Source organism: Homarus americanus, unplaced genomic scaffold (genome assembly GCF_018991925.1).
Source record: "Homarus americanus isolate GMGI-L3 unplaced genomic scaffold, GMGI_Hamer_2.0 scaffold16022, whole genome shotgun sequence".
Lineage (NCBI taxonomy): Eukaryota > Metazoa > Arthropoda > Malacostraca > Decapoda > Nephropidae > Homarus > Homarus americanus.
Genome location: NW_024752245.1, coordinates 1,330,001 through 1,357,534, shown reverse-complemented (window position 1 = coordinate 1,357,534; position 27,534 = coordinate 1,330,001). Strand labels below are relative to the sequence as shown.

The 27,534-nt window shown below is 40.7% G+C and overlaps 1 protein-coding gene across 3 annotated transcripts in view; it reads right to left on the bottom strand.

The window, feature by feature from the left end:
• Window positions 1-27,534, bottom strand: part of LOC121855003 (GTPase-activating Rap/Ran-GAP domain-like protein 3) — a 332,851-nt gene that overhangs the window by 138,855 nt on the left and 166,462 nt on the right. For all 3 annotated transcript variants that reach the window (XM_042349827.1, XM_042349828.1, XM_042349829.1), the window contains 2 exons: window positions 25,820-25,886; window positions 16,308-16,410 (listed from right to left, as the gene is read on the bottom strand). In XM_042349827.1, the coding sequence (XP_042205761.1) occupies window positions 16,308-16,410; window positions 25,820-25,886 (170 nt within the window). The remainder of the gene's footprint in view (window positions 1-16,307; window positions 16,411-25,819; window positions 25,887-27,534) is intronic.

The window sequence follows — 27,534 nt, the reverse complement described above, 5'->3', positions numbered from 1 at the left end:
AGTGATATATGTCTTTAACCCTTTGATTACCATGTACTCAATCCCCTTGAGTACAATTATATTCAAAGGGTCAAAACATTAGACTTGGGAGAATAATAAAATAGTATACAATAAGTTATGGCACACGAGAGAGAGAGAGAGAGAGAGAGAGAGAGAGAGAGAGAGATTCTACATATTTACTTCAAGGTAGATGCAGTACATGATGCTATACCGGTACATATGAGTAGGTACCAACACTACTCAACCTCGTATCTAGTTATTTCTTAAGTTTTAATTATAAAGTTATTATTTCCATATACTTTTGGTACTTTAAAGTGGATTTAATTTACTATTCTAAAATGATGATTATTAATTAAAGAAAATGGTTAAGTAATTATTTTTAGACGTTTAAAATGCCACTTATTACGATATTTTAAGTGGTAGATTAAGTCAGTTTAACGAAGGTATTGTAAGTGGTAGAATAAGGTATAAGTGATATACTAAGTGATAGATTAAGGTATTGTAATTGGTAGATTAATATATTAAGTGGTAGATTAAGGCATAGGAAGTGGTAATTAAGGTAGTGTAAGTGGTAGAATATGGTATAAGTGACATACTAAATGGTAGATTGAGGTAGAGTAAGTGGTACATTAAGTGGTAGACAAAGGTATATGAAGTGGTATATTAAGGCATTATAAGTGGTAGATTAAGATATCAAGTGGTATATTAAGGTATAATAAGTCGTACATTAAGTGGTAGAATAAGATATTAAGGTACCGTAAGTGGTAGAATAAGGTAGTCAGGGTGTCATTATGTCTTGTCACTTGACGTATCACCAAACAAGGTGGACTACTAACTCAATTCTGAAAATGCTAAATTAAATCTGCCGTCTTCAATTAAATTCGTGAAAAACAGAAGAACTCTAATCAGGTTTCTGAATTCATTTATGGTGGTGGTGGTGGTGGTGGTTGGTGGTGGTGGTGGTGGTGGTTGGTGGTGGTGGTGGTTGGTGGTTGTGGTTGGTGGTGGTGGTGGTTGGTGGTGATAATGACAGTTGAAGGTGGTGGTAGTAGTCGAGGATAAGGTTGTGATAGTAGCTGGGGTAATAGCAACAACAACAACAATAATAATAATAATAAAATAATAAACAAAATTATCATCATTATCATTCTCATCATCGTTACCACATCAACAACAAACCCCCACAACAGTCATGAGAACACGACCACAAAATCTCCTTCAAAACGATTAACCTCATCAAGAAACTGCCACAGATGTCACCTACATATAACACAACCCCTTTTGATGGCTGAGACCTTCACCTGAGCCCTGCAAGTTCTTCAGACACTCTAAGCTCCTTACCCCGACCGTCTTCAAGATTTAAGTCCATTAGTTAATTATTTACGTCTTAGGAGAAAATCTATATAATTAGTTGGATTATTAGTGATATTAACTTAAATATGATTAAATAGTAATTAATAATAATAGGAGTATTAGATTACTTTATCTAATTTTATGTATTTTAAGAATATATAAATTAAATTAAATATTATAATGAAAGTGTCAGAATAAAGGTCAAATCAGCTTATCAGATTTTATTCGGGGTATTTATTAATTACCTTCCTATAATATGTGTACATAGAATGCGTTTTAATAATTGATCTGTATGTGAGTTACTTTGTGTTGGTGTTTATACGTGATTTTCGTTATTTATATTTTGTCGGTCAGAAAATTCTATGGGGGCCGTGGAGAAATAACTCTACGGTGTCAGCCAGCCACATTTCACTATGTCAACGCCTGGAGTCAAAAGGTCATTTATTGAAACTACAAATCGACAAAACACATTAATAACATTTGTGTAAGTGTGTTAATATGATTAAAAAAAGATTACAGATTAATTAAAAGATAAAAAACCCTGATATTATTATGCATACAGAAAATTCGTTCTGTGGTGAATATTATGTGACGTTATCATCTTAATGTGTTTTTAACCCAGTACCCATACGTCTCACCACCTCTACCACCACTAACACACACACACACACCACCCCCCCACACACACACCCCCTCACCCCCACACACACACCCTCACCCCCCACACACACATATATAAACTACCTCTCTCCATATTCTTTAAACTTTCCATTCGCTAAAACCTTCCGTGGTTCAAAACATTTCCCCCCTTTGTGAGATGTTACTTTCATGCACCTTTTAAAAATATGGATCATTCACCACCCAGGTTCTTTTACTTCCAACCCTTTCAGACCGGGCCAGCCTCCCAGAACACCGCCCACTCCACCACCCACCCACCCTACACCGGCCACTCTACTCCCACTCCACCAGCCACCCTACACCGCCCACTCCACTCGCCCTCCACCACACATCTCTCTCTCTCTCTCCCTCTACCTTGTTTATCATTCCTCTGTTCTTCCCTCTTCACCCCTTCCATTTACACCTTACGTACCTCTGCTCCCTCTCCCATCCATCGCCTGTTCTTTCTCTTTTCTCTCCATCCATATACTCCCTCCTTCCATCTTCCCTCCCCCTGGTCTCCTCACCTCTCCTTCCCTTCTCCCCCTCCACCTCTTCTTACCTCCTCCTTCTCCCCAGTCTCCTTAGCCATCCTCCCCCTCCCATCCCCCTCCCCCCTCTTCCCTACAGACGTCTAATCGCTCTGGAGACTTGACAAGCGAGGTGATAACCCAGGTCAGGTCAACAAAGCTGCCCTAATCTATTGACCCGAAATAAACACAGTGCGTCACAACATACAACTAGGTGGTGGTGGTGGTGGTGTGGTGGTGGTGTGGTGGTGTGGTGGTGGTGGCTGTGGTGCTGGTGGTGGTGGTGTTGGTGTGGTAGTGGTGTGGTGGCTGGTGAGTGGTGGTGGTTGGTGGTGGTGGTGGTGGTGGTGGTGGTGGTGGCGGTGGCAGTGGCAGTGGCGGCAGTGGCGGTGGTGGTGGTGGTGGTGTTGGTGGTGGTGGTGGTGGTTATGTGCGTTGATGGTGGTTGACGGATGTAGATAGCTAACACAAGAGGTAATGTGGGTGATGATGTGGGAGGATGCGGAGGAGGTTGAGGAAGAGAAAGGAGGGAGGAGGAGAAGGAAGAGGGATAGGAGAAGGAGGAGGAAGACGAGGAGGAAGAGAGGAGTAGGAAGAAGAGTGGGAGGAAGAGGAGGAGGGAGGGAAGGAAGAGGAGGGCAGGAGAAGCTTGAATTTGACCGATTTTTAACATACACAAAACAAGGACATACTAATAGCTGTGAGAGAACGACCTGACACACACACACACAGCCCATAAGAGCCGCACCGATAGATATATGAACAGCACCATCCCATCTATTGTTAAAATAATAAACAACTCCTGATTTATGTACTGTACAGCCCTGTAAATGTATTGAGCGCATATCACTATGTCTAATTCAAATGTAAGTTTGTATATTTTCAGCCACCGGCTGCAACTCTATTAATAAACCGTTTATTATTATTATTATTATTATTATTATTATTTTACCTCAGAATTCTTCACCATTCAAGAGTTCTTAATACCAATAAACAAATTCTCAACACCATGTCAGTTCCCCTTCACTCAGCCGTTCGGTGTGAATGTTTGTCCGCAGTTACTTGTTATGTTGGTTCGGGATTTACATAAACGTATTAAAGCATAAATAAAACTAAATATATATATATATATATATATATATATATATATATATATATATATATATATATATATATATATATATATATATATATATTATATAAAGTATTATATCTGCAGGTCATAGTCCGCTTCAACACTCTTCATCCTCACCAAAAATACTGAAAATTTATGTTCATTTGTGTTCATGATTTTTTTTATTTTATTTTTTTTTTTTACCCGATACAAAAAAATAGCTGTAGGTGTTTTTTTTATGTTTTTTCCGATACCAAAATTAACTATGGGTGTTTTTTATGTTTGTTTTACCCGATACGACAAAAAAAATTATGGGTCCTTATAAAAAAACATAGATATTACCTAACGATGTTATATTTAATTTAACAAATAATAATTTCATATATACAATTTGATAATCATGTCACAGTTATTATGTACAGAGCATAAGGCAATATACAGTATATATTTATAGTGAATGATCGAAAAGTCGCTGTGCACCTGTGATAATTGATATAGTTCTTCCTTCATATATCTATGGAGTTCTAGACCTTATATTGGTAATGGTGATAATAAACTATGAAAGTGGACACTGCTACCAATATTTACTGTAATTAGAACAAGGTAAATAACAATGTATGGCTAACGAGGGGGCAATTACTGTATATGGTAAGTTACTCCAAGTGCACAGGGACTTTTCGATCACCCCTGATGTGAAACATAAATGTAAGCGACTTTCTCTCTCCATGTAATCCGTTATTTGGGGAGTCCACTATAACGCACTCTCTGTATAACAAACTTGCATCTGTATAAAGTTCGTTAGATGGAGGTTGTATATCTAATAAGACCCTCGATATAAAGGAATTCCCTCTCCATGTTGTCCGCTAAATAGAAGCTTTCACTATACATACACACGTACATACAAAGCCTCAATGCGCTGCTCTATTTAGCTGATTTACAGAATGTGTTGTGTTGTGTTTCTCGGTCGAGTCAATGTTTCACTTGTAAAATCAGAAGAGGAAAAAACATTATTGTTGGTTGTTGTTGGAAGTTTATGTAATGTGTTGGTGAACCAGTGTTTAAAAAGCATAGGGATTAATACTAGCTCGGAGAGAGAGAGAGAGAGAGAGAGAGAGAGAGAGAGAGAGAGAGAGTGTGGAGACAACAATCCCACTGTGATAAATTGGCGACAAATTTTAACAATTACGTATTCTGAAAATTCTTTGACTAGGTTATGTAAAATTGTTAAGTGATGCAACGACTACCTGCAATAATTATGTGTCTGTGTGTGTGTGTGCGTGTGCGTGTGGGTGTGTGTGTGTGTCCAAAGAGGATGCCTAACACACTTCTCCGGCACACACACACACACACACAGGTTAGTCGATATTGTAGTCACGATTCAACAATTTTATTCCATACGACTGTCTTTTTTACCGATTGGAAATGTGAAGTAATATACGAATTTGTTCTAGACGTAAGTGAACATTGTTAAAAATTCGTTATACAGTAGATCAGAGGCGCTGTGGTGTCCGTTAACGAGTGTACGAGCCCGGCCTCTGCTCCACCCAAAGGCGAGTTTAATAGTTGTGACAGCAGGTGACTTGTGGCCGCCAGTACAGCCACACCACCATGGATATTCCTCTCTCACAGCCACACCACCATGGATATTCCTCTCTCACAGCCACACCACCATGGATATTCCTCTCACAGCCACACCACCATGGATGTTCCTCTCACAGCCACACCACCACGGATGTTCCTTTCACAGCCACACCACCACAGATGTTCCTCTCACAGCCACACCACCATGGATGTTACTGTCACAGCCACACCACCATGAATGTTCCTCTCACAGCCACACCACCACGGATGTTCCTCTCACAATCACACCACCAAGGATGTTCCTCTCACAGCCACACCACCAAGATGTTCCTCTCACACATGGAAAATAACCTTAAAACAATACCACATATTTCATTACTGCCAAACCCGACAATATGACAACTATCGGGGCATTCCTGTTCCTCCTAACCTAACCTAACCTACCCTGCTGCCTTGTCCATGGAAAAGATAAATTCTGAAAGCCAGGTGTGTGTGTGTGTGTGTGTCTGTGTCTGTGTCTGTGTGTGTGTGTGTGTGTGTGTGTGTGTGTGTCTGTGTGTGTGTGTGTGTGTGTGTGTCTGTGTGTGTGTGTATGTCTGTGTGTGTGTGTGTGTGTGTGCGTGTGTGTGTGTGCGTGTGTGTGTGTGTGTGCGCGTGTGTGTGCGTGCGTGTGTGTGTGTCTGTGTGTGTGTGTGTGTGTGTCTGTGTCTGTGTCTGTGTCTGTGTGTGCCAACATACCAAGACTGGAAACATAATTCTGTTACTTCAGCTGTCCTGGAGCCTGGAGCCCAGTGTAAGACTCATCTCCATAATCATATACAGTTTGAAGCGACAGTTCTTAGTGAGCAACTCCACCGCTGTTGGTGCTAGTGTTGTTGGTGATAGTGTTGGTGACAGTATTGGTATTAGTCGTGGTGTTGGTGACATTGTTAGTATTAATGGTGTTGGTGATAGTGTTGGTGACAGTATTGGTATTAGTCGTGGTGTTGGTGACATTGTTAGTATTAATGGTGTTGGTGATAGTGTTGGTGACAATATTGGTGCAGGAGATAGTGGTGGTGGTGGTGTTGGTGATAGTATTGGCAGCTTCCTAGTCCCTCCCTCATCACCCGCGGCAACACCCCCCCCCCCCACCTCACCAAAACACGTTACATACAAGTTCTAAGTGGGATAGTTGAACACCAGTTATAGTTGTGTTTATGATAAGTTATGCTGATTGTTAATGAGGTTTGGGTCAACATCTCCGCCACCAACAATAACGCTTCTGGTGGTTTATTTCCGCTAAAACACTAATTAAACCCCCAAGAGGAGTTAACCAACTAATCATGGTTTTTTTTATAAAGGATTAAACTAGATTAATGAGATTAGTCAATAGGTTTACTTTATTAACACTTGCACACCATATCTTGTACGCGGTTATATCACCACTTATTTTTACCATAAGTGGAAAAGTTACACCCAAGTCAGTGTTCTTATTATGCTAATTTATACCAGATGTTGAAGAGATCTTTAAAGTCACTCAGGCAATACAGCTGACGGTAATGGCGGCAGTCCTTTCCCTCTGTCCCCTCACAACCTGGGCTATAAGTTCCTGTTGTGATATGGTAAACAATCCTGGTTATGAATGTGGTTTTAGCTACGAGTTGTGGTGCTGTTACAACCTCTGGATCTCTGCCTCACTCCCTGTTTGTGTCTCAGTAGTCAAGAAAGATGTTTTATGTTCAGGGTTGAATGTGTTGTGTTATTGTTGTGGGTGTAACGAGAGCTCCCTCATGCTCCTGCCATCATGAGTATGCTCCAAGGTGTGTTATACTCAAGTTGATATGCTCCCATCATCAAGAGTATACTCAAAGATGCGTTATACTCAATCAGTCTAAGATGATATGACGTTTATTATCAAGACTATACCCCAAGCTGTGTTATATTCCAGGTGATATAACGCAGTATTTTAGTGACAAATTTAAAACAGTAAAATTCCGTCCTTACTCAACATCTCGTATCGATTCCTATCTCACCCCAGACCGAGCCAAGATAACACCCTCATGGTAAAGTTATGATCAGTTACTGTTGTTCTACTCGTGTTCTTGTTATGACGGATTATACACTGGGTGAAGTTATGTCGTCGGTCTGAGAGGAATCTTTAAGTAAACTCGTGTAGTGTTGGCGGCTGTTACACCCCCCTCCCACCCCCTTAGTTCTACCATAAACTCATATAACAAAATAATTAACTCCTTTTGTATCATAATTCGCGATGAGGAGTTATGAGAAACATCAATGAATTACACTGAGATTAAAAGACCCAGGGTAAGTGAGAGACATAGTTCAATAAAGGAATGGAATGAAATATTGTGGTCCTAAATAATGTAAAAAATTATCAGGATTAGTTGGAAAAAAATATAACCCGGATGTATTAATAGTTGGGGGGGAAGTAGTCGCCAACCCTAAGATGTTACAATGGTACCTTAATTTATGGAGTGATAAGGAGATTAAGAATACAGTTATTGGTTTAGGTTTTGTTAAAATACGTTTGTTTTGGGTTGTTTTTTTATCCACGACCGTATTTACAGCAAAACTTATGACGTAATTTAAACATTTCATACAGGTTAATCAATATACCTCAAACATGACATCCTGTAATGATAATGATAATATTTGTACTGATGTTCTGTTTTATTTAACTCAAACATACATTAATTAGAGGTAAAACAGTAAAAATACGTAACTCTTGCCGCTGTCTCTTGAATGATCAATGGTATGTCCAAACACTCTTAATGCACCTTAAATACATGCTACCATCCGTGTTCTTATAACTAAAACGATGTAAACACAATTGTCTTCGCGTTTCTATGGACCAATGCCATACATCCAACACTCCTTCAATCTGTTTCAAATAAAATTTCAACTCCGGAGTTTATTGAGTCGTAAATCTGAGGGAGTTGTGAGAATCAATGACGCAGCATCACTAGAGAGAGAGAGAGAGAGAGAGAGAGAGAGAGAGAGAGAGAGAGAGATATCCGCAGTAGAACTTTTGTGGGCCTGAGTCGCGTCAGTAAGGATCTTTATCATGTTAATGATACACTTCCCTGAGGCTGTCTCCCCCCTGTGTCCCCTTCCTGCCCCGACCCTGGCTTCGTCTTACCTCCAAAGCCCGAACATTCTCCCTCGAAGCTAAAGGTCTAACTTGAAGAGTGAGGGGAAGGAGGGGAGTGAGGGGAAGGAGGGGAGGGAGGGGATGAATAAAGGGGAAGGAATGAAGGAAAAGGAAGGGGAGATGTAGATAGTAGATAAATAAAACACCCTTTTGTCGTTATGTCAACACTGATAAAATATACACAAGAGGGCAGGTTAAAGGCAAGATTAATGTTGGACAAAGCCTGTGTGTGTGTGTGTTCGTCCGTAGAGGCATTTACATTTCTTATCAAAACTTGGTCTGACTTCTGTACCACACAGCGTCCTCTTTTGAGGAAGCCGATACGATTATGGGGTAGTGAGAGGAGGAGGAGAAAGTGAGAGGGGAGGAAGAGAAAGTGAGAGGAGGAGGAGAAAGTGAGGGGAGGAGAAGGAGAAAGTGAGGAGAGGAGGAGGAAGTGAGGAGAGGAGGAGGAGAAAGTGAGGGGAGGAGAAGGAGAAAGTGAGGGGAGGAGAAGGAGAAAGTGAGGGGAGAGGACGAGAGGAGAGCGAGGGAGATGGAATTAAGAGAAAAAGGGGAAGATTGTATAGGGCGCTGTTCGTCCTGGACCTTCCGTTAACTGACACTGTGGTTGGGAAAAAAACCCGAGTCAACAAACACGACCTGTTGATTAAGACTTGACAGGTGTGGAGCTGTTGAGGAGAGAGAGAGAGAGAGAGAGAGAGAGAGAGATATTAAATAAATAAAAAATATCCACGAGACAATATTACAAAAGACATGTAAACAAGACGAGACATTGAGACACACGAGAGATAATTCAACACAACAGAGACAACATTGACATCTCCCTGACAACATCCTGGCAATATCCTGGCAACATACTGACAACATCCTGGCAACATACTGATAACACCCTAACAACATCCTTATTACATCCTGACAACATTAGAGAATTGCAGTCCGAGGATTAAACTAAACATCTCATCTGGCTGATCTGACTAAACCGGGATTAATACGACTCATTAAAGGTTTATGGTAGCCCACACCTGTAATGCCATATGTTAATTATATCACCTGCCGGTAATGACAGCCAGGTGGACTGTCTTGGGCTTTATAACCACCATTCAAAATCTACTCTAAAATCCATTGATCTAGGTTAGGTTAGATTATATTAAGTTACATTACGTTGGGTTTGGTTATATTAGGTTAGGTTAAGTGACATTAGGTTAACATTAAGGCAGTTAATCTTCAGGTAAAGTAATATACAGTCGAGTACCTAATCTTCAGGTAAGTTCATTTATATAACTCTAGGTAAAGAGTTTAGCATTTTTGCATCTTTTATATTTCACAATTTGCTGTCACAATATTTCACTCCCACCAGACTAATATTTCACACATTATGGCATCATATTTCACACCTTGAAGTCTAATAATTCTTATACCTTACTACCTAAACCGCTTCACACCTGCCGCGTCCAGGTAACTCTCCTCCTCTCCTCCCCCATCCGGCTCTCACGTCCAGGTAACTCCCTCCAGGTAACTCTCCTCCTCTCCTCCCCCATCCGGCTCTCACGTCCAGGTAACTCCCTCCAGGTAACTCTCCTCCTCTCCTCCCCCATCCGGCTCTCACCTCCAGGTAACTCCCTCCCCTCTAAATAACACGTGTTCTGAAGTTTAATAATACCTGTTCTTACGCTTAATAACACCTGTTCTTACGCTTAATAACACCTGTTCTTAAGCTTAATAACACCTGCTCTTACGCTCTACAACAAGTGTCTTTATTGAGTCCTAATAAAACACCTGATTATTAATAAACTTAAATAAAACAAGAGAACCAAAAAAGATAATGGTTGTTAAATTACTCTAAAAATTATAGACTTGTGTTAAAATTCTTGATGAAGTTTAACAGTTGACGATGTTATGGTGTGTGTGTGTGTGTGTGTGTGTGTGTGTGAGTATGTGTGTGTGTGAGTGTGTGTGAGTATGTGTGAGTATGTGTGTGTGAGTGTGAGTGTGTCATTAAGTTATTTGTGGAGCGTCAATGACATCTGGTGTGGGTGAGGAAGTGGGTGACTGGGGAATATGGGTGAGGGGGGGGGTGCGTGTGGGTGAGATGGAGGGTAACGTGGCTGACTGGGCAATGTGGGTAAGGGGGTGTGAATGACGTAGTGTGGGTGAAGTTAGTGTGGCTCAGGTGGTGTGGGTCAGGTGGTGTGGGTACGTAGGTGTGTCATTCTGAGGTGACTGAGCACACGAACGACACAAACTTACTAAAACATAAAAATAAAAGCTGGGAAAATAGTTCATACATACATACATACATACATACATACATACATACACATACATACATACATACATACATCGAAAGTTAATTACTGGCATCTACAAAAATACTGAGTTTCATGAATTTGATTATTGACAAGTTATGAACGAGGGATCCAATGGTTTAGTTTTTACATTCTATTATAATTAATATTCTAAATCAAAACACGATACTAAGTGATGTATTAATTGGTTTATACATACATACATTCATCATACATATAATTCATCATAATACGGGATTAACATTATGTATAGAGCACTGTGTATGTATGAAGTAATTTGCTCTAGTGTAAAGTCTAACTCAAAGTCATTTTTTTAAGCCATTAGTCATTTAGCTCATTGGTATTTTAGTTAAGATCATTTAAGCCAAGGTCATTTAGTCAAAATCATTTTCGCTAAGGGCATTTAAGTAAAGCCAAGATAAATTTTCGTCATTTAAATAGTGCCATTTAAGCTGTGCCATATAGGTAGTGCCATTTAAGTAGTGCCATTTAGGTAGTGCCATTTAAGTAGTGCCATTTAAGTAGTGCCATTTAGGTAGTGCCATTTAAGTAGTGCCATTTAAGTAGTGCCATTTAGGTAGTGCCATTTAAGACCCCGAGTCATTCAAGGTAAGACCATTTACAACAAAATCATATATAACACAACCATTTTAGCTTTGATCAGTTAAATAAAACCATTTCTAGTTATTTAGCCATTTAGAGTAATTTAACTCAGGGCCATTGTACTAAGGTAAACAATGTGATTCTACAGTAATGAGTCAAATAAATGGCCTGTGTTCCTGTGATCCTATAAGTCAAGGAACCATTTTAAGGGTTCATATGTAATAGGTTAGTGAGGCCTTTGTTTATCTGAGTTATTAAGTTTGTCTATGGGAGGTAAATAATTATCTCAACTATGGTTCTATAAATTGATCTAAGATACAATAATTCACCTGAGCTAAGAGACACGCGCATTCTCGAAAACCCAGGTAAATATATAATGTACCTGTATTTTTGGTAATTCATCCATACTTTAAATAAAGTTGTCGATTGAAAACAAATAAAAAACAACAAAATAAAATATTGAACCTAAAAATACCGCGCCATAGGCTGTGTTGAACGAGCCCCATTCCGTTTTCTTTTTGGTCGGTTACATTTTTTATTTCTTTAAAACAGATTTTAAGCGCATTACCGACATTTGACGGGTGACTTCACATCAAAGGCAGACATCCACCGGGTTTTTCGTTTCATGAATTGACCGAATTTCCATATTTAATTTTATGATTGAAATGATTTCTGCTGGTTAAATAATATATATATATATATATATATATATATATATATATATATATATATATATATATATATATATATATATATATATATATATATATATATATATATATATATATATATATATATATATATATATATATATATATATATAAACTGTCTCTATCTCTCTCTAAGATAAATATTATGTATATATCAATCCTTAAATGCATAACTATACATATTGTTAAACATATTCATCTAAAAATAAACAAAAAAACAATTATCGTATTTTTTTTCCTTGTATTTTTTTTTCTCATAATGTAAAACGTTAAAACTTGACAAATATGTTGGATAAGATTTATATCTAGCTTTCAGAACGGTTAAACAATTAGTCATATCACTACTAAGCGGGCCACAAAATATTAAAATGTTGGAATTTTTTTCAATATGACGAGAAATTTGCAATAATATATATATATATATATATATATATATATATATATATATATATATATATATATATATATATATATATATATATATATATATATATATATATTGTTTTTGTGACTGTGGAACATTTAGTAGTAATAGTGTATTATTATGCTTATTATCATCATTATTAACACTATTATGTGTTATCCTTACTACTATTATTACTTTCATCACCATTACTAATATATCATACCAATTATACTCACAGTTTTTATCATTATAGAAACACATACATAACTGTATCTGTATACCTATACTCACCCCATAGTCTGTTGTGGTAGGTGGTGGCGGTGGCGCATACACCCTTCTACCATTGCATCTCTACACAAGCGAGGTTGTTTAATACCCACCTCGCCTGTATGGAAACACAGGGGCAAAAGGGCTTATCCCTCATCACTCTTCCTTAATCCCGGCCAAAACTCCTTCCTATAAACTTTTTGGAAACTTTCTCTTCTCTCAAACTTTTTTATTGTAATTTTTTTTAGATGACTGGCATGGTTAGCTAAGCTGAGTTAAGCTGAGTTAAGCCAGGATTCAGCGCATCTCCAGCTTGGTGAATAACCGATGGAATACTGGAGAGTTGTCGCCTCTCTCTCTCTCTCTCCATATAAACATTCCTGGCTTTTTCCTTCCACTCAGCTTTATATCACAACTGCTCCGTCTCGGCGTGTGGTGCAGGAAGAGGAGGAGGCATAATAGAAGAGGAGGAAGAAGAGGAAGAGGCATAATAGAAGAGGAGGAGGAAGAAGAGAAGGCATAATAGAAGAGGAGGAAGAGGAAGAGGCATAATAGAAGAGGAGGAGGAAGAGGAGGAGGCATAATAGAAGAGGAGGAGCAAGAGGAGGAGGCATAATAGAAGAGGAGGGGAAGAGGAGGAGCAAGAGGAGGAGGTATAATAGAAGAGGAAGAGCAAGAGGAGGAAGAGAGGGTTAGAAGGAAGAGGAAGTGTGGAGTTATCCAGGAGCAGAGGCGGAAGAGGTAGAATTCTTGATTATACCAGTGTAGTGTAGTGTAGTGTAGTGTGGTGTAGTGTAGTGTGGTGTAGTGTGGTGTAGTGTAGTGTGGTGTAGTGTAGTGTGTTGTTTAGTGTAGTGTGGTGTAGTGTAGTGTGTTGTTTAGTGTGGTGTAGTGTAGAGTGGTGTAGTGTGTGTAGTGTGTGTAGTGTGTGTGGTGTGGTGTGTGGTGTGTGTAGTGTAGTGTAGAGTGGTGTAGTGTAGTGAGTGTGTGTGGTGTGGTGTGGTGTGTGTGTAGTGTAGTGGAGCGGTGTGTAGTGTGGTGTGGTGTAGTGGTAGTGTAGTGTAGTGTGGTGTGGTGTGGTGTAGTGTAGTGTAGTGTGTGTGGTGTAGTGTAGTGTGTGTGTGTAGTGTAGTGTGGTGTGGTGTGGTGTAGTGTAGTAGAGGGTGTGTGTAGTGTGGTGTGGTGTGTGTAGTGTAGTGGTGTGGTGTGTGTAGTGTAGTGTAGTGTAGAGTGGTGTAGTGTGTGTGTAGTGTAGTGTAGTGTAGTGTGTGTGGTGTGGTGTAGTGTAGTGTAGTGTAGTGTAGTGTGGTGTAGTGTAGTGTGGTGTAGTGTAGTGTAGTGTAGTGTAGTGTGGTGTAGTGTAGTGTAGTGTAGTGTAGTGTGGTGTAGTGTAGTGTGGTGTAGTGTGGTGTAGTGTAGTGTGGTGTAGTGTGGTGTAGTGTAGTGTAGTGTAGTGTAGTGTGGTGTGGTGTAGTGTAGTGTGGTGTAGTGTAGTGTAGTGTAGTGTAGTGTGTGTAGTGTGGTAGTGTAGTGTAGTGTGGTGTAGTGTAGTGTGTTGTTTAGTGTGGTGTAGTGTGTTGTTTAGTGTGGTGTAGTGTGGTGTAGTGTAGTGTGGTGTAGTGTAGTGTGGTGTAGTGTAGTGTAGTGTGGTGTAGTGTGGTGTAGTGTAGTGTGGTGTAGCGTAGTGTGTTGTGGTGTTGTGTAACACAATTTCTGTCTCTTTGTCCAGCTCACCTCACATCCACTTTACTCTCGTGTCTGATATACCCAAATAAAACAACACACACACACACTCTTCTCACCCCTCTCTCTTATTCTCCTTCCATCTCCTCAAAACTCTCTCTCTCTCTTTATCAAGATGAACCCTGGGACAAAGTTTTTCCTGTCCTCCAGATGATAAAGGAAGTCCACTCGTTTCTCGCCTTTTTATGAAGACTTCTGATTTACGTTCGAGTTTTCGGGTGATGACTTGTGGGGTGGGGAGATTAAATTGGTGGTGAGGGGTGGTGGTGGTGGTGGGGTGGGGTGGGGTGGGGTGGGGGTGGGGTGGGGTGGGGTGGGGTGTGGTGTGGTGGGGTGGGGTGGGGTGGGGTGGTGGTGTGGGAGTAGAGGTGGTGGTGTGGGGTAGGGGTGGTGGTGGGGTAGGGTGGTGGTGAGGGGTGGTGTGGGGGTGGGGGTCAGGGTGGGGTGGTGGTGAGGTGGTGTGGGGGTGGGTTCGTTTTCTGACTGAGGTTGTTCGGATTGCTTGCCTCAGCTGTTTGTATAGTTAAGCTTATGAACAACCTTACCCTAATTGTTCATATATACAGGTACACTTGTGAACAGCTATGTCAGTCATCTCTATGGAACATCAATTCTAAATGACTAATGTGACTGACTGACTGACTGAATTTTATCACTATCTACCTATACAACTTTATAGAAACGAGTATTACGTATTTTTTTTGTTTCATCATAATATAAAAGTAAAAGAATGATTTTGACAAGACCTTAAACAATTTTTATCATAAGTATTTTTTCTTTAAGTTTCTATAATAATGAATAGAATTTAATGGTGTTTAAAATACCAAGAGAATTATTGAAGGAATTTACTGAGATACAGGTAAACACATTCGACTAATTAACTGTAATTAATCAAGGTGTATTAGGCCCAAGTAAATATGTTATGATAATTAGGCCGGATAGAACACAGTAAATTTGAGATAATATTAATGAACAACGTTGAACAGTTCATTAATTAGTTAATATTCAGAGTACAGTTAATAGTGAACCCTTGAACACGATGATTTAACCTTCCTGAGTACTATATGATCGTACTCAAGGTTAGAAATAATGTACTCAAAGATTTGTCACTATATTCCTTACAGAGTTATTAATGAGGTTGGTTCCAGGAGTACAAATTTCCTTAAACAAAAATAAATCACAAATTAAAATATACTTGAACTTCCCAGAAACGTAATGAAAAATCCCCCCCCCCAAAAAAAAATAGAAAAAAAATAAAAAATAAAAACCACAAATCCCCCCAAAATCTAATAAACTGTCGTAGAATTTTAATTAAGAAAAAAAATCGCCAAAAAATATCTAACAATGAAATTAAAACCAACTAAACCTTTATTTACTCGTTAATTACGTAACCTAGATTAGTGCAGTTGGCAAGTTTGTGAATTTTGTCATTAATTGTTGATGTTAGAGCAGGTGTAAAGTGACTTAGGGTTATGGGAACTACATCAGGGAACGTGAGGTTAATTATCAATAGGTTTGATTTTCAGCTTCCGTGACCATTAATTGTGGCTTCAGCTTATGTGGGTTAATTAGCTCACATTACTATCATTAACCTTTAATTATCTGCTAATGACTCTTATATCCATTTGTTTATTATCTCTGTCTGTTGTTGCTTTCGTTAATCTTCCATTTATCTTGAAGTCTCTCTCTCTCTCTCTCTCTCTCTCTCTCTCTCCCCTTCCCATTCCCATTCCTCACGCTATTCTCTTCCTATTCTCTCCCTCCCTCCTTTCTCATTAGTCTTTCCCTTCTTCCATCTCTCCTTTTCCCACTCTTCCTCTCCAACTTTCTTCCTCCCACCCCCACTCTCCCTCCCTCTCACATCCCTCTCAACCCCCACTCACCGTTACTGAGGATCTCGTCATCAGAGGTCTGGCCAGTCTTCATGTACAAGATGCCGAACTTAAAGTTGACGGAGCCTTCTTGTTCCTCCAGTAACAACAGGTCCTGGAAAAGAGTCAGGTCATTTAGTATCAGGTCCTGCAATAAGGTCAGGTCACCACCAGGTTCTGCAATAAGGTCAGATCACTATCAGGTCCCATAAAAGAGTCAGGTCATTTAGTATCAGGTCCTGCAATAAGGTCAGGTCACCACCAGGTTCTGCAATAAGGTCAGGTCACTATCAGGTCCTGAAGTAAGGTCAGGTTATTAATAGGTCAATGAGTGGTAAGAGGTCCTACAACAAGGTTAGGTTAGGACAGGACAGGACAGGTCAGGTTAGGTCAGGTTAGTTTCAGGTCATCCGTCTCACAGGTCCGACAACACACTGGTCGTAAGCTGCGTTAGTGCGGTCTGGCTAAGTTTGTTTTCTTCTGAATCAGTCGGTCAGTCGATAAGGTCAGGCATTCATAGAGCTACAGACGCATTTAATAAGATAAGACAAAACATATAAGAAGTAGATAAATGAATAAACTGGTAATAAATAAACGAATGAACGAAGAACAATACATAAAATATATATAATATATTAATTAATATAAATAAATGAATATGTAATCAGGTTAAAAATGAATAAATGAATAATTGAGTGAATCAAATTATTAAAATTGCTATAATGTAAAGTGTAAATTAATAATAAAATAAATTAAGAACATCCTCATAAAAAATAAATACAAGAACTGAATAAACAAAATAAATAAATAATGAATAAGTAGATCTGGACAATAAAAAATGAAAACAAAACAAATTGCAAGAACGAAAAAAGTAAAAATTAATAAATTACACACACACACACCCGAGCTCCTCAGTGTTTACACAACATTCATACTTCCCAAGCTCACCTATGCCTCCCCCACCTGGTCTTCCTCCCTAAATGCCACACAACGTAAACACCTAGAAAGAGTGCAAAAGAGGGCATGCAAGATTATTCTCTCCCCTTCCTACTCCACATATCAAGAAGCGCTCAACACACTGACCCTTTCGACTCTCACTGACCATCACCACGACCTCATCTGCAAATTTGGTAAGAAGCTTTTAGACCATCCTCGACACCGGCTCCTACTACCACCTGAGATCCCTAGTCCGAGAATTGCTGTTCGACACCACAACCGCATCCAGCCCATACGTGCACGAACTGATCGCTATAAGAACAGCCCAGTCCCAACCATTGTAAAAATTATCAATAACTTGTAATAAACCAGTGTGTTCACTCCCAGTAAACACTACTCCTTACACTGTCACTATGTTGAAATGAACTGTAGTTTGAGCTTTTCCCCATCTAGTTATTATATATCTTATTTGTGTCACTTATGTTACTTGTATATTATTTGTAATTCGAAACCCATTCCCCAAATATGTAACTGTATATTTTCAGCCTTCTGGCTGCCAAGCTCTTTCAATAAACCGTTAATTATTATTATTATTATTATTATTATTATAAAGGTTTTCAATAATGGCGTAAGCTTATGACGTCAGCACAGGTATGATTCCAGCCCTCTCTACCTCAACACCCCCCCCTCCCTCCCTCACCAAGAAACAAAAAAAAAATGACGTGAAAAAGTCGAACTAAAAAGTAGAAGCAAACACCATTAACATTTTTTTATTTATTTAAGTTAGACTAAAAAAGTTACAAAAATGTCGGTATTTTGAGACACGGACAGACGTTTATCCTCAAAGGTGGGAGGCGAGTTAGTATAGGTGGGAGACGGGTGGGAGGCGAGTAAGTATAGGTGGGAGACAAGTGGGAGCCGAGTAAGTGTAGGTGGTGAGACGAGTGGGAGCCGAGTGGGAGGCGGGTTAAGCGTAAAAAAATCGACTTTAAAAACTAAAATCAAGTCATAAAAACACAAGAGGAAAAAAACTCAGACTGTAGTATAAACAAAACTCTAACTTTTCCCAAACTACTACATGGTAAAAAAAAATAAAAATAAAAAAATACCTAAAAAAAATTAATAAAATACGCTCTTGGATACACTGTGAGATCGACCTTCAAAGGAATCTCTCAAGAGTAGTCGAGGGAGAGAGATAAAGAGAGAGAATGAAGAGATAAGAGGAATTTAAAGAAAAACACTTAAGTGACGATTATTATTATCATATCTCGTCATTAACTCGTGGTTTAATGTACGTGGGATGTCCGTAAAGGGGTAAGTCATTCCTGGTTGGGAAGTTTTTGGTAATTCGTACGTAATCCGTGTTTAATAAGGTCATCCGTACTTAGAAAATTACTGATATAGGGTCAATTAGGTGATCCGTACTTACGACTTACGATTTTTTTCCCCAGTATGCACGAGGGTATGATTTAGCACCTCTTTTTTTCCCCAGTATAGACTAACAAACATTACCTCCTCTTGCTCTCGTTACTCCTATGAAATAAAGTGTTTATTCGAGTAATATTTACTTTTAATTCCTTCTAATAATATTTAGAGCTTAAGTGAATTTATCTATTTCTAAAAAAAAACAAAAAAAGGAAGTATTGAAGATTATTTTTTTCGTATGTAAATTAAAACTAGTCTGAGTATTTTAATATTTTTGTACCTAAACACAAACGTAAGAAAAAAATAGTTTTTTTTTCATGTCTAAGGAAAAAGTATAAATTTCTCAATATTTTTATGACGAGGAAAAAAATACAAGTTTGAGTATCTTCCTGGTACCAAAGACGGCAAAAATTAGAAAGTTAAAAATACAGTATCTCTCTCTATATCTCTCTCTCTCTCTCTCTCTCTCTCTCTCTCTCTCTCTCTCTCTCTCTCTCCAATATTTCGTAACTCTTCCATCACTTCCTTTATGCAGGCGATACGAACACTCTCCACTGTTTCCTCCCCATCCTTACCCAACACACCCACCCACCCTCACGCACCCACCCCACCCACCGCACCCAACCGCACATCCCCTGTTCCACACATCCCACACATCCCTCTACACCTCACACCAACACACACTCCACCTCAACACACCTTACCCCCACCCCCACACACCCCACCCCACATACTCACACTCCAGTTCCTATATAACCCCTTCCACACACACACACACACACACGACTACAAACACTTAAGCAACGACTCAATCAAAACAGTAAACGACCACCACCTCCCCCTCCTCCTACCACCCCCTCTCCCACCCCTTCCTGCTCCTCTCCCCCCTTCCTCCATCTCCTCCTACCTCCCCATCTCCTCTTCCTCCTCTCACCCCTTCAAAAGAGTAAAGCAGTGTAGTGAGGATAAAGAGAATCAGTAATTAAGGGTTATAATTATGTTCGAGGTAAGGTAGGGTGATGTAAGGTGAGGAGAGAGGGAGGATGGGGAGGGGATGAGGGAGAGGGAGGGAGAGAAAAGAAATGAAAAAGGGGAAAGAAGAGGAATGAAAATTATCTTGGTCAACTAATCTCCTACCAACCCACACCATTAACCCACGTCAACTCGCACCATTAACCCACACCAACCCGCACCATTAACCCACACCAAACCGCACCATTAACCCACACCAAAACGCACCATTAAACCCACATCAACCCGCACCATTAACCCACACCAACTCACACCATTAACCCGCACCATTAACCCACACCAGCCCGCATTATTAACCCATAACTCAGTAAACCATAAACGCCTAACTAACCCAAGTAATAAAAATGGGTTGATCTTCTTCCTTTAATGTGTGTTGTAACGAGGAATGTGAGTAAAGTATTTAAGTAAGTGTAAAGTAATAAAGTACGTGATTCTGACGCTAAAGATTACTTATGGCTACTACTAATGGTAGGAAGAGAGAGAGAGAGAGAGAGAAGCGCACTACAGGTGGGAGGCAGGTGGTGGTGGTCCATTGATTATATTAAGGCAGATGTGAGGAGAGGTGAGATAAATTGCTTTTGGCAGGGGTACATGGGGGCAGGGAGAGATGGGGGGCAGGGAGGAGGGAGGAGATGGAGGGGAGGCAAGCAGGTAGAATTGGAAATATAGGAGGCAGAGAGGAGTGGGTGAAGAGGGAGTGAGGAGAAATGGGGAATAAGAGTGGGAGAGAGGAATGGATTAGAGGAAGAGAGGGGCGGAGAGGGAGAATAGAGAATAAAGAAAGGTGAGAAAGAGAAAAAAAATAAAAAATTAAACACACTGAAAAAAACACCAAAACACAGAAAAACGAAAAAAAGAATAAATGCAAAAAAGTAACTAAAGAAAAAGTATAAAATCGAAGAAAAAACCCGAACAATAACATCATCCTAGACGGATATAAACAGCGAAAAAAAAGTAAGAAAAAAAAGGACCCCCCAAAACACAAAAAACCTGGCATGAAGCACACACAAGTCATTTGGTATTCGGGGTTTGTTTTTCAAGGTCTGGAATTCAATTTTTGGTCCATTTGTAGCGACGTGGCCGAGTTGTGGGGGTGAAGGGAGGTGGGAGGGGGAGGTGGGAGGGGAGGTGGGAGGGAGAGATGGGAGAGGAAGGGGGTGGGTGGGGGGGAGAGGGAAGTGGGGGAGGGGGGGTGGGGGAGAGGAAGGGGTGGGGTGGGGGAGAGGAAGGGGTGGGTGTGGGAGGGGGTGGGGTGGGGGAGGGGTGGGGGAGGAGAGGAAGGGGTGGGGTGGGGAGAGAAGGGTGGGGTGGGGAGGGGTGGGGGAGAGGAAGGGGGGGGATGGGGAGAGGAAGGGGGGATGGGAGAGGAAGGGGGATGGGGGAGAGGAAGGGGGATGGGGAGAGGAAGGGGGAGGTGGGGGGAGGAAGGGGAGGTGGGGAGAGGAAGGGGGTGGGGTGGGGAGACCAGTTACATAGTGGACCTAACCTAACCCAGCAGCCTGTGAAGTAGTAAAAGGTGTGATATGAGTTTCAGTGTTTTATTTAGACGGAGATGAATTACATGACAGCTTCAAGTGAGACCAATCTTATGGTCTGGAGGAGGAGGAGGGTGAGGAAGAGATTGGAGGGAGGGAGGGAGTGAGGAAGAGGAGGTCGGGGGAAGAGGAAGAGGAGGAGGAGGTTAGGGGAAGAGGAAGAGGAAAAAGGAGGAGGAGAAGGAATACGGTTATAACAATGTCTACCAAACTCTCTCTCTCTCTCTCTCTCTCTCTCTCTCTCTCTCTCTCTCTCACATATATACAATAAATGGTAAACATATCACCACTCCTTCCCATCTTCTGCTCCCATCACCTAAATAATTCCAGCTTAATAAAAAAAATCAATTCTCCCATGTCCAGTTTAAATGTCCAGGAGCTTAAAGTATAAATTCTGGAACAGTTTCAGCTTAAAATTCCCTGATTGTTCCTCATGTGGCATTAATGTCGACATGCTAGTGTTTATATTCGAGAGAAAACGACCATGGAGTTTATAGCAGAATATGCGTTTATTTTCCCAATTAATTCCCACTTTGTGTTTATTTTCCCAATTAATTCCCACTTTGTGTTTATTTTCCCAATTAATTCCCACTTTGTGTTTATTTTCCCAATTAATTCCCACTTTCTGTTTATTTTCCCAATTAATTCCCACTTTGAGTATTTATTTCCACACGGAGTTACACCAAAAGGAAATTCTAGTTAGTTCGTTTTTTTTTTTCGTCAAACTTTAGGTACAAAATTTTTCACTCAGTCTGCCAGGCCTGACGTCACGTAAGACTGACAGGCTGAGAGAAGGTTGATACAATAGCCGCTGTGTCGCCGGGTGTAGGAAACGCTGGATATTTTTTTTACGATAGGCGAATGGGGGAAGCCTGGTTATACTACTAGTACTAGCTCATACGATGGTACTAGCTCATACGATGGTACTAGTTCACACGATAGTACCAGCACACACGATAGTACCAGCATACACGATAGTACTGGCTCCCACACGATACTACTAGCACTAGCTCCAGACACCAACCTTACGAAACTATACACAGAAAACGACTTTATCACATAACAAGAGGTAACTACACTAAATCGAATCGAAAACTAAAATAAATAAATTTTTATAGCATAGACCACCTTGATTTTTGACTCCGTGACTATAACAACAATAGAGTAGTTATCCTAAGCCATAGAGGATAATATTCGTTTAGTTTAATGTTGAATGAGGATTTGATTCATGATTCGGAAGACAAATTTATTAACGGTGGAGTCACCTCGTCGTCACCAGGACCAACAACCAAGGTGTAGTCATAAGCCGACAAATCACCTTTTATTATTAGTATTTTCCTAATTAATATTACACCATCACCCTCTATCAAACGAAAGAGGTGACAAGATAACACCCTTTATGACCCCCAGGTTAAAGATTATATCACTTGTTATCTCGAGACAAGTTATCATCCTGTGAAGTTATAAAAGATAACATCCTCTTAACCTTCCCGGGGGGTAAGATAACATGTGAGGAAGAGACAACTAAGTAATAAGACAATAATGTGAGAGGTGATAAGAGAGAAAAGGTGAGGTAGTTGGGTATTATGTGGCGTTATATCTCTCCCCCCGCCTCACCTGGCCAACTAATAACACCCTCCCTCCCTCCCTCCCTCCCCCCCTCACCTGGCCAACTAATAACACCCTCCCTCCCCCCCTCACCTGGCCAGCTAATAAGCCATGGCCCTCATAACACCGACCACACATATTGTTCCCGGGTTTGTATACGAGTTTGACCTGTATCTCAGTCTTACACTTGGGATACATAAATATATTCTAGATTTACTGATACATACACAAATATATATATACATACATACACACATACCCACACCATAATACATAGATAAATAATACACACTCATAGATACACATATCCTCATCATACATACATACACCTATCCATCCACCAATACACACACAAATCACACAAATACACATATGCTTACACACTCACACCCAAACATACACACACTCACACACTCCAATATGCACACAAATACAAACAAATACACAGACCCACACACCCCACACCTCCACACCCCCACACCCCACACATCCACACCCCACACATCCACACCCCACACATCCACACCCCCACACCCCACATCCACACCTCCACACCTCCACACCCCACACATCCACACCTCCACCCCACACACATCCACACCCCACACATCCACCCCCACACATCCACACCCCACACATCCACACCCCTGGCACACACACATCCACACGTAGCACAATAAATATAAGAAGAGACCAGCTGTGTGGTCAGCTGGTCAACATGTAAGCAGATGGGGAACAGATGGAGTCAGCTTTTTCCCTTTCTACTCCACACAAGGGCCTCCCCTAATAATTGTTACACAATGGCCTCCCCAATAATTATTGGCCAAGGGCCTCCCCACACCACACAATGGCCAACTACACAATGCTCACACTCCGCCGGCTAAGGGAGGAGGGGGAAGGGGAGAGGAGGGGAAGGGGGGGAGAGGAGGGGAGAGGAGGACGGGTGAGGAAATGGTGAGTATTTCTTTATCACGAGAGAGGTAAGACTAATTTATATACTCAGAGTAGTGCCCAGTGTGTGTGTGTGTGAAGCAGGAGAAGGTTACTGTAGATAGGTGAGAGCTGGGGACCTCTACATATGAACACCAGGTGAAACAGAGAGAGAGAGAGAGAGAGAGAGAGAGAGAGAGAGAGAGAGAGCATTTACAGGTTGACAAAGGCGAAACAGGTGATAGAGGAAAATAAAGCAGGGAGAAGTAATGCGAAATGAATAAGGGAAGAACGCACAAGGGGAAGAAGATAATATTAACATGAAATGGTAGAATAATGAGAAAGACGACGAAATATGGGGAAATGAAAGACAAGCGATAATAGAAATGTGGATAAAGGTGGACACAGATGATGGATAACGAGGAGGAGGAGGAGATGGTGATGATGGAACTCAATAGGGATAAAGAGAGTACTGGGTGTTGAGGAGAGAGGGGAGGAAGGAAGGAAGGAAGGAAGGAAGGAAGGAAGGAAGGAAGGAAGGAAGGAAGGAAGGAAGGAAGGAAGGAAGGAAGGAAGGAAGGAAGGAAGGAAGGAAGGAAGGAAGGAAGGAAGGGTTGAAAGATGACGAAGGAAAATGAAGGGGAGGAGAGGAGAGGGGAGGAAGTGACAGAGAGAGAGAGAGAGAGAGAGAGAGACACACACGCCATTATGGAGAAAGGAAACAACAAGAGGATTGAAGTAACAGAAGTATATAATATAAAGGAGCATTAAGACGGATGCTGGACCAGAGATGAGAGAGTGAACATCATTGATCTCCCAGACAGGTGAATAATAATATCTACAGGTGATAAATTCAGAATAAATGGATCCATGTACTGTATGTTTGTTGATCTGGAGATGATGTATGATGGCGTCCCAAGAGTAGTAGGAGGTGTCTTGATGCCTTAAGGGATGAGTAAGGAGTGACACACACACACACACACACACACACACACACACGCACGCACGCACGCACGCACGCACGCACGCACGCACGCGCACACACACACGAGGGTCGGAATTAAGGTGAGAAAGGGAGAGAATAAAGAAAGATGAAGACAAAGAAAGAACAAAAGGTTAAAAAATCTCAGAAAGAAAGAAAGAAAAGAGGAAGAATGATAATAGGAACAAAAAACCACAAAAAGAAGACACAAAAAGATAAAAAGATAAAGAAAGGAAGAATTAAGAAGAAAGGAAATAAATAGTAATGTCTACCAGGTGCACCAAACACCTAGAGAAAATCCGCAACTCATTAATTTCTAACTAGTTAATTCCACTACAGGTGTTCCTCATACCTGTGAAATGCTGAATAGTAACGGTACGTCGATGGCATGGAAATATCTCAGAGAAATGACCAGAAATGTCTCTCAGTGTAAAGGCAAGGCAGAACATCAAAAATACTGTACAGGTGAATGACACAGTACACACAAACAGCTGCAGCAGGTGTGGAGGCCAGATATATACAGGTGTTCAAAGCAGATAGCAGGTGAACCAGGTATTGAAAACAAGTGAATAACCTCAAATAAACCGATATATTAAAACAAATAAATAACCATGATAAAAATATGAACAATAAAGTGTGATTTATTGAACAAATTACCAACCAATATAACATTTATTTCCATTGATTAGTAAAAATTATACTTATTAAGGGAACAAAAAATAAACCAAAAAAATATAAAACAAAACTTTTCAGGGAGATACACCACGATTTTCAGGGAGATAGAAACGATTTTTAAGGGAGATGAATGATTTCAAAGGAGAGAACACTTCATTCTTCAGGGAGACAAAACTCAAGTACCAGTGAAATTAAGACTACTAACTAACAGGGAGATTAAGTACCAGGGAGAGTAACTACGAGGGAGATAAATTACTAGGGAGATCAAATATCAGAGAGATTAAGTACCAGGGAGATTAATACCAACTAACAGGGAGATTAAGTACCAGGAACATTAAGACCAAACAATAGGGAGATTAAAAGGGAGATGTACAGGGAGATAAAACAAGAGTGTAACTAACCTTCTGTATCTCCTGGGTGAAGATCTCCTTGGGTCCCTTCTCCAGTTTATCCATGTTTTGGAAGTTGCTGAAACATGGAGGACGAGTGTTAGATAGGAGACGGAGGGTGGGGCGGGGATGGGTTGGGGCAGGGGGGGATGGGTTGGGGTGGGGTGGGTGGGGCGGGATGGGTTGAAGGAGTGGGATGGGATGGGAGGTGGAGTAGTGGAGGAGGGAGGGGGAAGGAGGGAGGGGGAGGGGGGAGGATGGGGGGAGGGGGAGGATGGGTGGGGGTTGTGGGAGGGAGTGGAGGCAAGGTTTACCTCACTTCATTAATTAACACCTCTACGATACAAGTAAAAATAATATACTTTAAAGGAAGTTAAAAATCACATGAAGATTAGCACTCCTAGCTTATATCACCTGAGATTAACTTACCCTAACACTAACCTAACGTAACCTGGCACTCACTAATTGAATCCTCACCTGTGACTCACCTGTTTGACGTACATCATCCATAATCAAATCAATTCCTCCCTGACCATCACTCAATCTACCTGTGATATCTCTTAGTAGTTAATCCTCTTCACTAAGGTACAGTATACACACTAAAAGGTATAATTAGTCCCATTTTTCCTCCCTTTGCCATGGGGATCGTGTGTGTGTGTGCGTGCGTTAGGTCATACAAAATAGAGACAGGTGGAGGTCAGCCAGGTAAGCCAGTCAGATGTAATTACCCTCACGCCATCACCGTCCCTCACCCCCTCCACACCGGTTGATGAACATGCATTTTGACAGCAACCGGATGAGTGTATGTATCGGTTACCATCCCCATTGTACAGTACAGCTCCCTCCTCAGTCATATCAAATCCCTTTTTTCGAACTCTACATACAGGTCAAGCACTGAGAGATATATCCCCATAGAGCATATAGAAGCTTTCTCACTAACCTAACATCAAAGCTTTCTCGTAACACTGACGATAAATACACGAGCAGTACTTTAGGCGCAAATCATTCTTACGGTCGTTACGTCTTTCGTCTACGGCTTTAGGTCATGTTCGCCTTGTCTCGCCATTGGTTCGTGTAATTTGTTTAGAATAAAAAAATCCAATATAACTAGTATTTTAGGTTAGGTTAGGTAAGGTAGAGTGAGAACTATTAACATTTAGAAGTACCAAACTGCTACATTCTATAGTTGTTAGGTCATAAAATATACCTGACCTGACCTGACCTGACCCAATAAATCCAATTTCACGTCGACAACATTAGTTCAGTCACGTCCACAAAACTCTGGTCACACGCGTGATGGTGGTTGATGTGGTTCGTGTTTCTGAATACTAGTAATCCACTAGTTTCTGACCTGCAGGTAGTCGAGCACAGGTATTGGTACACACCTTTTATTTATTACGTGGATTAAGTTATCAAAGAACTGCTATAACTTCACAATAACTAATAATTAAAGTTTCATTCCTTTAGATACGTTATTAACACATTATCGAGCGATGGCCGTAACTGCCCCCCCCCCCACCAAAATGTGGCAGCTATTTCTTGGTTTCAATAATATACACAAACCAAATATAAACCAACAAAACGTTCCCTTACCTTCATCCATCATTTAGGAACCGAAAACACCACAATCACGTCAATTTTTACGAGTTTTGGTGTTTAATTCAACCCCTACTCAACCACGGGCAGATGCGGGATGTTTACAGTGTCGTGTTGGCCAAGAGAACGAG